Raw genomic sequence first — 10,792 nt, 5'->3', positions numbered from 1 at the left:
AGAATCCCAGAATGGCAAGGGTTGGAAGGGACCTCGGGAGATCATCCAGTCCAACCCCTCTGCTCAAGCAGGCTCACCCAGAGCAGGGTGCACAGGACTTCATCCAGGCAGGGTTTGAATATCCCCAGAGGAGGAGACTCCACAGCCCCCCTGGGCAGCCTGTGCCAGGGGTCGGTCACCCTCAAAGTAAAGAAGTTTCTTCCTCATATTCAACTGAAACGTCTTATGCTTCAGTTTGTGCCCATTGCCCCTTGTCCTGTCGCTGGGCACCACTGAGAAGAGTCTGGCTCCATCCTCATGACATCCACCCTTAAGAACTTACTTTCAAGAAAACCACCTGCCTTCAAAAAGACAACAGAAGCTGTTTTCATTTACACGCCCTCACCTTTGCTTTTCAGGCAATGTTTCGCACTAATGAGTATCCAGCTGTTAATGACTTGATTCTATACCAGAAGTTGAATTCAAAATTGAAAAAATTCTGGCAGATTGAGAACTTCAAAGAAGAGCTGTAAACCTGAGCAGGTTTGCAGTATTCTAAGAGATTACTTTGGTTCATGGTTAATTTACAGGTAAATAAAGTGAAATAAGCCTTAAGCTTCATCAAAAAGTCTGCTGTCTGCCAAAGCTCTGGTCTAGCCTTTTAGAACATGAGATTAAGTCTGCCTCTTCCTACAGGAACACAGAAATAAATGTGCCAGGGGAGGTTTAGATTAGATATTAGGAAAAATTTTTTCACAGAAAGGGTTGTTAAGCATTGGAACGGGCTGCCCAGGGAAGTGGTTGAGTCACCATCCCTGGAAGTATTTAAAAGACGGGTAAACAAGGTGCTTAAGGACATGGTTTAGGGGTGGAGAGGTACAGTTGGACTTGATCTTAAAGGTCTTTTCCAACCAAATTATTCTATGCTTCTGTGAAATAAACAGAAATATAAAGACAGACTGGTAGGAACAAAACATCTGTCAGAGAACTTGTCACATTTAACTACTTCAGAAAACCTCCATCAAGAGTGACTGAGCTACAGGAAATAGCAGATGCTCTCACAAAAAACATTTTAATTCTTTCTCTTTGCTATTCATTTATTTAATGAAATTAATTCTTAAATGAATAAAAGCTGCACTAGTCTGAGCATAGGAGAACAGTCAGTCTGTTCCAGGTATTGTTCCTTGAGCACTAAAAGCCAATATGGATACAGATTCTTCAGTGCACACAGAGAAAAATTATTACCAAAACATTACGCTGACCAATAGTAAAAATCAAGTTTTGGTATTTCTGGTTCATAATATCTTGAAGGCAACAGGAGAATTACTGACATTAAAGGAATAAAACATAGTACATTCTTTGATTTTTCTTTGTGAATCTGGTTCCATCCGCTTTGTCCTTAAACTTGTTTGCTTTTGCCAAAATCTCACTTCACACAATGACATAATAAAACCAGCAGTGATCTATAAAGCTGAGTATTAAGAGTACTGATGATGCAATCTTAATGTACCTAGGCTTCTGTAGCAGCTGAAGAGGGGACAGGACAGAAAACAGTACAATCACCAACTGGCCAAACTCTCAGTCAGTACAAAATGAACAAAGATAATCAATTCACAGTGATTTCATTCCTCTCTGGTCAGGTCTGCTATCGAATGCACCATGGGATCCATTTATACTGATGACTGATGACAGATTCTGCACAGATCTCAGTCCCTTGCCCGAAGGAGATTATTTCTGCTTCCATGCCAGCCACAGGACTAAGAATTGACAAACAGCAACTCTAAAACTAAGGAATGCAGATAAAGTTTTCCTCCCATGCTTCTCAGTAGCACAGGAACAGTAAGGGTTGGGAATACTTAACAAGAACTTCCAAATTATGCCAAATTTTGTATTTACAACATGGGTCTCACTGAAAAGACTTTTTGTTAGACTGAACATTTTAGTAATTACTTCCTTGAGGCAACATTTTATCATTATGTCCTCACAAAGTCAACCAATTTTTGTGTATTACCACCTGCAGTTTCAGATGCTCTTCTTTACAAAGAAGGATTAAGTGCAGTCATAAAACACATACCTGCATAGGGGATACAGCAGCAGCCGGGGGAGTTTTCATGGGACTTGGGCTCAGGGGAGTGCGAGGAATTGTGGCAGCAGCAGGGCTTGGAACTAGCAGAAACACAGAAAGGAAGCCATCGTGAGCATTGCACTGTTTTGCAGTGAAACAGGAGACTGGCTGTTACAGCGAACTCTTGCCTTGTACCACTAGTTTTACCAGATCACATCTTTCAGAATCTCAATTAGTAACTGACTGCAAAATCATTTAAAAGTATGCCTACACATATACTCCTCTAATTGCATTAATTTTGTCTTGAATATATCATCCATGGTAAAAAAAGAAGTTTACTGGGGGTAGACAAGGCTAAGGTGCAGGATACTATTACCCTGGCAGATGTAAACGATGGCATTACTAGTTCTCTCATCTCCAGATACTTAAAGAGATGGTAGCAGGCTCCTGGGTGTGCCAGTACAACAAGATAGATAACATATATCACCTCCTTCCCCTTTTTCATTTCTAATCAAAGTCCACAGGTACTACATATTACATGACAGTCCCTGAAATGTTGGGATTAAACAAATAACATGTTTAGAAATGTATGAAAACAGTCAAATACTGAGTTAGTGAATCAGTCATCTGATTATTTAACAGCATGATTAGACACGAATGCTGAGGAGTAAGGCAGACAGAAGCTTGAAATAAAAGATTAAAAAGAAGGGAGAGGTGATTTATCATTTTACCAAAATAACTCTGGCAAGAAAGAACCTTTATCCAAAAACAGATTAAAAAAGCCTTCAAAATTAACACTCGGAAAATAAAAATTTGTAAATACCTATGAACAAAGGGAACAAGTATGGAAATAGAACCATTCCTTATACTGCTCATCTACAGAAAAGGACATCACCTGTTTCCACAATCAGAGATTTATAGTAAAGTCTATTGTCTTGTCTCAATAGTAAAATCCTTTTCATTTTAGAAAATATTCCCTATATCTTTTAATAGGTGATACTGGCTGGACTTTATTTTTAACTTTCATCAGCACTTTGACTATAAGAATGTAAGTTATTAAAAGAAACAAACTCAGCTCTAGCTATTACATGGCTTTTAGAATGCTTAATTTGGCACATTAAGCTCATATTTTAATAGTCAAGCTGAAATCAGCTGTGCTTCCAGCTCCAATTACGTGTGTAATATGTGTTTATGCATTTCTAATATACGGGCGCATCGAATCAAAGTGTCTAGCATATGAGTCATTGGCAATGCAACAGTGGAGAAAAAATAAAGACAAAAAAAAGATGCTTGCACTTAACCGCAGAGAATAATCTATTGTGCAATCTAGTTTAGGTTGGTTTGTTTCAGCCATCACTCACAGGTCACGACAGTACAATAAAACAACTTACCTTTTGAATTAGCTAAGCCATTAGAAGTGTCTATGTCAACATATGCAAAATCATAACTTGGTACAGCTACTACACCAATTGAAAATAATTACCTTGAGAGGCACTGTCAAATGACTTGATGAGTGTTTTTACAGTAGGAGTTGGCTCTGAGGAGGTGGATGATCTGCGACTCAGGCCCATTCCTTGTCTTAGAGCTGCCAAATCTCTCTCTACAGCATTCATGTAATTGTATACTCGACCACGTTCTTCTTCCTGCCTGAAATCAATAGGCAGCCCATTTAAGGAATTTAAAAAAACATTTTAACATGGAAAGTCTTAAAAAAATCAACATAAATTTGAAGCCAAATTAAAATCTATGGTCCAAATCGGTCATTACATTAACCTAGTTTTCTTTCCACTGTAATTTAGAAATAATCAACCTAAATTATCACTGTAAATGCTTCCTATTTTTCAGCAAGAGAGCTTAAGCACCAGATGAAAATTCTATCAAATCAATACTTGATTTAAAGCTTAATTTCTGCTCCTATCTCTCAAACACACACATGTACACATGGATGGAAAAAATTGAGCATTAAGTATTTCACCATTTCACAGGAAAATAATCAGCTCAGAGAGAATTTTTTCCCACCTGCATGAACAGAAAACAATTTAAATGAATACTAAGGAGGTAAGAACACATTTCTGACATACGCCTTTAGGCAGCATATGAATCAGTCTCAAAAAAAGATTTAGATTTTTAGTACAGAATATTTATGGTGGTTATTGTATTCAGTGTCACTCACAGTGTTTAAAGCAAGCTATTTTCTACACTCTTGCAATAATTAAACATTGATTGATTCTTGCTTCAGACACTGTAATAGACTATCCTACCACCTTCCCTCCAATACAGCAGCTGTACCACTTCCAAGAAATCTGATTCAGTTGCCTCTTTTTCCTTTGTCTGCAATGAATCAAATGTCAAAAGATGCTTTTGTATAAATAATAATGAATATACTGACCGGAATCAGCAAGCCAATTCTACCTTCTGAAGTGCAACTGTAACCTCAAAGGTTCACTTGCAAGCACTAATTGAACAATTATAATTCTGGCTGAAATGTATTAGTAAGAATCATTCATATTACTTAGTTTGGTGATCTTACTTCAGATAAGATGCCTTACACCCACCACTCATTCATCCAGATAATTTTTCCACTTTCAATGTAGTCTGTTCTTCCTACCATCAGCTCTTCCCCAAGTTCCATGGCCGGCACTACCTCATACCCTACTGGATGCTGGGTTAAGTGTCATGTAGCCTATAAAATGCCCATCCATGTGGAAAAAAATTGTTTAGTATATACACATCATAAACTTCATTACTGTTATTGTAAGCTATACATGTATTCAATCCCTAGAGACAATGCAGTAAGGATTCAAATGGTGCTGTCCAAGATGTTCCTATTGTGTGGATTTGAGGACTTCACTCCTTCTGAAAGACATATAACTCAGTTTCTAAATAACTGTAGCACTTAATTCAAGGCACAATACATCACAGTTTGAATTGTTTTTTATCAAAAACATACACAAAGCATCTCTAATTATTTCCAGAAACAATTATCAGTGAAAAGAAAACTGTACAAGATATGTGCAGAATTAGGTAAAGGTTTCTTCTCAGGTAAAAATCCAGCTATCTTTTTAACCATACCAGAAGCCTTGGCTGCTAATAAGAAGTATTAATGATGGAACAGAAAAGCCAACACTGCTTATTTTTCACACTGAGGGAAGTTAAATCACGTCCAGCTGTTAAATAGGAAAAATCCTCCACTTCAACCTGGTTTTGCAAAAGCACCAAACTGCATATTCTTGGATAGATTAAGTATACAGTATAAAGAGACAAACATTGTTCTTATAAGTTCACCTATTTCAACCCCTGCAAGCCTGTGTAAAGCAGCTTGTTGAAATACAGATCCTCACAGTGAGAGGATTTATGAACTTCCAGAGTCTCAGTAGTAGTCAAGATACCGGATTTCCGAAATTGTACCCCCCCTCCAAAAGAGACAATATCCCTGTTGTCTTTTGCATACTTGCGTGACTTTATTTCCTCCAATTCTTTAGTAAGCTTCTCATTTTTCTCCTGAGCTTCATGTAATCTACGCTTCAGGTCTCCTATCTCTTCCTGGGCCTCAGACTTTATATCATTTGCTATAACCACTGCAGTCTGTAGATCAGCTTGGAACTGACGCCATTCTGCTGACTCCTCCTATAAGTAAATAAAACTTTAAATTTAAAGCAGCAGCAAGAATTTTGAAGTTAAAAATAAAAGTTATCCGTATTATTCATACTTTCTCTATGCTGTTACAGGAAACAATTTACAGGAACGATGAAGGCCCTCATCTCTGGCATTATGCATAACCTAACTTACAAGTTAAATTGAAGAAGTTTTGCTGGAAATAACTAGAATTCCAAGGTCATTAATTTCTTTTCTAGAAATAAAGAAAATATTCAAAGTGGAGGGGGAAAAAAAAAAAGCAGTATTAATCTGTGCATCAGAAGACACAGAAACGTTTTGTCCTAAGCCCAACGCCGTATCTTTGTGATTCTGAGGATTTTTCAGAAGTGAATTCTTTAGTCTCTGTAGGTTAGTAAATATATTCCCATATGATGCTTGTATCTCAGAGATAATTATTTTAATGGTATTACATCTCATCATATTACCTTTTCACAATTTCACATGCAGGTCTTATGACATTCCAAGTTTACAATTTATTGTGGTTTTAGGTCTTAACATACCCGGAGTCTCCTGTGAAGGTTCTTTATCTCTCTTTCCATGTCATGCTTTTGGTCCTGAAGTTTTTTAACCGTATCTGGAAAGAAAGTAAAATTATCTGTAGGATCTTAGTCAGATCTTAGTCTATTTATTTAAAAAAGAGTAACTGAAACAACCTGCAAATGTTTTTAATATCTTACTCAGAAAATACATTTTTATAACCAAAGCCATTGGGAGAAAAATAGTACGAGCAGAAATAATTTGACAGAAAGTGTCAATAGGTACATACTTCTCTATGACTGGTGAGGGGAACAGTGTAAGAAACTCAATTCTTATACAAATCCCAGTCCCTTCTCTACTACCCTTCACAATATTAAAATGACAAAGCGATAACAAAGAGCAAACAAACCAGGTAGGCAATTTAACATGGAAGGATCTTAAAAACATGGGTGTCTAGGGGTTTTCCCTCTTCAAACATAAGCTGCAGCGACACGAAGCCTTTTTATTCACAATTTACTCCCTGCCACAAAGCAGCTGCCATAACACTTGCAGCCATGCCTTCCACGGGGATAAAAGTCCACTTACATCCTCAAGAATCTTACAGTCTTGTCTATCAAGCTACTATTTGAAGTTGAAACAAGCTATACTTACAGCAAAGGGATAAACAGTCTATGAGATCATGTTATGAAAGAGATGGTCCCTTAAATCTGTCAGCAGCTATACAAAAGCATAGGCAGCTTGATCACCACCAACTCCTCATGTGGCGTCTGACAGACTGGCTACTGCAATTATTATTCATTTGTTTTTTATTCAATACACAATGACAACGTGATTGATTACTCCATTCTTATACCTAAGCAATTAATGAAGAAGAACATAGCATAAATTTCTAATTAGCGTGTCACTTCACTGATCTTTGGATTCTGCAATGATTTTATTTCTATAGCATCGTGTAGCTACTTCCAAACTGTAAAAATGATGGGCCAAGTGACTGAACGCATTTTTTCGTTCGTGTTCATTATTCCAAGACCTACTGGAAACAAGTATTTTTCCTGTATATTCGCAATGCTCTTTCCACAAAAATATTGAAGGTGCCTAATAAATGTAGGCTGTTCAAAATACAAAACCTTGGCAAAAAAAAAAAAAAAAAAAAAAAATCTATGGAACTGCATAATAAATGTTTGAATAGTCAGAAGACCGGTATATACGTTCATACAAACACCTACCAGTATCTTCTCAAGTAAGCCTATACCTTCAGTACTCCTGGTCTTTTGTCAAAGGGCTTTTCTTAACAATAAAAATGAGGCTACGTCAGACTACACGGAAAATAGTAAGCATTTCAAAATGTTTATATCAGATACAACAACAACTAAGAACAGATTTAAGCTGATTTATGTTTATGTGTACATTCAGGACCCTCAGCTAGGGTCATAAGAACATTTTAGTTTTTCTGCCGTGGAATTCCTTTTGGTTTCTTCATCAGAAGAAATTCTTGAGTTTTGCCTCAACGGTCCCAAGTACAGAGGCTCTTAATGCCACAGCTAATTTCTTTACAGCATGATATGAACATGATAACCTTCCAGGCTTGGAAGAGTTGAAACATTAAAATTAGACAAATATTTCCATATTTATCTCCTCCTTACAAGACATTTTAAGACTCATCCAACTGATCTTTAAGCTCTGAAGATAAGCCTAACAGTGTGCCACTCAGATCTCATGCTACCACGATATTTAAGCAAAGCCCTCCAATTTTTAGCTCATCTCTGTATACATAACTTGTTTGAGCTAAAGTCAGCACTGAGATACCAGCTTTAGGTCAAAGCTGTAAAAGCTGCTCCCCCTCACAACCTTTTTTCCTTTAAACACATGCTAAAAAACTCCACTGCAAATTAGGTAACTTTCAGCAGTGATAGCAAGTCAACATGCCCTACAGAGCTTCCAGTAGCATTTTCAAACAAAATCTAGTGGATGACCATTTTCTCTTTTAAAGACGGTTCAAAGAAAACATGGTTTTAAAAATAAAATTTGTTCTACAACTAAAAGCAAGCTATAGTTTATCTAAAAATAACCACAAACCACAAACTATAAATGCATCCAGAGTTAAAGCTTGTGTAAGACCATTGTTTTGAGCTTTTGTGAGATATGAAACGCACCATTAAGTTTTAGTATATTTATGCTTTGAAGTAAAACACAATGGTCTGAATATTCTGCAGTTACTATAAACAATACAGAGCATTTTACAGCAGTTGTTGGAAACAGTCTTCTCCCCCAATCAATCAAAGAAATTAAAAAAAAAAAACCAACCAAAAAACAAAAAAGCAACCAACCTGAAAAGAACTACCAAATTGCAATGGAATTTGAAATTAAGAGTAAGATAAGCGATTTCACCTCTTACAGCCTGAACTCCGTTCTTCATATTGTGCCACCACTTACACCCTGAAAATTCAAGTAGTCAAAACAGGCACACAGGCAACAACTCTCTGTATGCCTGCCTTGTGGTATCCTTCCATTCTGCATCCTCACAACCTCCACAATTCTTCTCTAACACACACACACCAACCCTTTCCACCTGTATGTGCTGCAATTTTCAGTATGGTAGGACAGGTGCTTCTCTTCTACCATTATCCAGTCTCCTCCTTCTAAGGAGCACAGACAAGAAAGAGGATTGAGATAAAAGGAAAAGTAACTATTGTTTAGGGTAGGTGAAAAACAAGGAGACCATTCTGATGAATGAATAGGATAATCAAAGATGGCAAATCAGCAAGCCGCTTCTATTTTACTTTGGGATTCAATTATGTCTACGTTTTACAAAACACTACTGATTTAAATCACAGTTTGACAAGTCCTTCCTTTTTAGTAGGTAGATAAATTATGGGAAATGCAGACTACATATGGTAAAGAAAAACATTACAACTACGCTCGGTGGGAGGAAGAAACTAAGATAACATCTGAATTTTATAAGGCTGCCAGAGAAAAAGTATCACTGTATTCTGTATCTGTAACTCTTACTGATTCTAATTAGCAGCTAGAATTCATCACTGAAATAAAAATTTGTATCAGCATTCAATTGTTTCATTTGTCTCAGGGAAAAAAAAAAGAAAGAAAAAAAAAGACTTACAATATTCATATATGCATTTTAGTTGTAAAACATGACATTACAATTCCTGATAAGCAATGCTAAATCAAGTAATTCTGACACAGGCAAATCCACAATGGGCATTCTTGCAGGTTTTGTGTCAGTTACATTGGTTTGCCTTATACTAGGACAGTATTTCAATTTTTCAGCATAGAAATGGCTATCCCAGTATAACCACAACTACACAGAACAGTGCTAGCATTACTTAAGAATTAACTTAAGAACTATAGCTTCCTTATATAAGGAAGAAGTCCTGATTATAAATATACCAAAGCTCAGGCAATTTGCATATCAGTCTTTTGAGCTCATCACTGTCAGACAGCAGTCTATACAGCAAGAAGGCTGTTTTTTTTTAAGGGTCCAACATTAGTAAAAAAAAAAAAAAAAAAATTATTAACAGCTAGAAAACTAACATCTAATTGACTTTCCCAACACTATGGTAGAAAAGGCCTAAATATGGTAATGTAAAAATTTAGTTTCACAACTGCTGTTAAGATCCTTTTCAAAATGAGATACAGCAGAATTAAAAACCAGTGCTGCCAGCTCCATAGAAGAACTATTTATTCACTGAACATTAGATATTACGCTTTCTTGCTCATCTACCCTTGTCCAAAAAGTTTACTGACTTAAATAGTTACAGACTAAGAGGACTGGTATGTTATGTATAGCACATGTACCTTGTGCTAAGCAAACATGTAACAAAGTATTTTCAGGCTTCAGAAGAAACATCTGATAACTGGTAAGCTAACCTAGAAATACCAATTTTCTGCAAACCAGGAAAAATCCGAAAAAATTTCTCCACAAACTCTTATTAACTGCTTGGAAGAATAATAGGTTTCTTTTTTCCCCTTAGTCATCGAAGATGAGTAATGTGACAGCTTCGCTACCTGACTACTGAAGGTTTTTCCGAAGACAGAAATGAAAAGCAGAGGGAACACGCCATCTAGTGCAACACCCGCCTCCCCTGCTGACTTCCAGCCTGCTCTGCCCTCTCCCAGTCCCTCACCTCCACCCCAGTACGTACTTCCAGCCTAATCTGCCCTCTCCCAGTCCCTCACCTCCACCCCAGTACCTACACACTCATCTCAACTACAAGCTTGTTTCATCTCAGCACACTAGCAAGTAGATAAAACATACAGGTTAATTTAGTATTTCTTAGACTTTTCAGATACACTACAGAAGCAATATGCTTAAAACTCCTTGTCCCTCCAGTAATGAGTTCAGCTGCCACATCTGGATGGACATCAGGAACATACTGTAGTTTTTTAATCAACACAATTTACTGCCTGACAAACCTAGTGACTTTCTATGATGGTATGACAACAACAGTGGAAAAAGGAAAACCAATGGACGTCATCTATCTGGACCTCTGCAAAGCCTTTGACACGGTCCCGCACAACATCCTTCTCTCTAAATTGGAGAGCTATGGATTTGATGGGTGGACTGTTCGGTGGATAAGGAACTGGCTGGATGGTCGC

The 10,792-nt window shown here is 37.1% G+C and overlaps 1 protein-coding gene across 4 annotated transcripts in view; it reads right to left on the bottom strand.

The window, feature by feature from the left end:
* SPECC1L (sperm antigen with calponin homology and coiled-coil domains 1 like) overlaps positions 1-10,792 on the bottom strand; it is a 74,461-nt gene that overhangs the window by 35,056 nt on the left and 28,613 nt on the right. For all 4 annotated transcript variants that reach the window (XM_035898535.1, XM_035898534.1, XM_009643088.2 and 1 more), the window contains 4 exons: positions 6,202-6,275; positions 5,496-5,671; positions 3,528-3,691; positions 2,054-2,145 (listed from right to left, as the gene is read on the bottom strand). In XM_035898535.1, coding sequence (XP_035754428.1) covers positions 2,054-2,145; positions 3,528-3,691; positions 5,496-5,671; positions 6,202-6,275 — 506 coding nt within the window. The remainder of the gene's footprint in view (positions 1-2,053; positions 2,146-3,527; positions 3,692-5,495; positions 5,672-6,201; positions 6,276-10,792) is intronic.

The sequence above is a fragment of the Egretta garzetta genome, unplaced genomic scaffold (assembly GCF_000687185.1).
Source record: "Egretta garzetta isolate BGI_Z169 unplaced genomic scaffold, ASM68718v1 scaffold447, whole genome shotgun sequence".
Classification (NCBI taxonomy): domain Eukaryota; kingdom Metazoa; phylum Chordata; class Aves; order Pelecaniformes; family Ardeidae; genus Egretta; species Egretta garzetta.
Note: the sequence above shows the minus strand (reverse complement) of the source record. Positions and strands in the feature narration are given on the sequence as shown.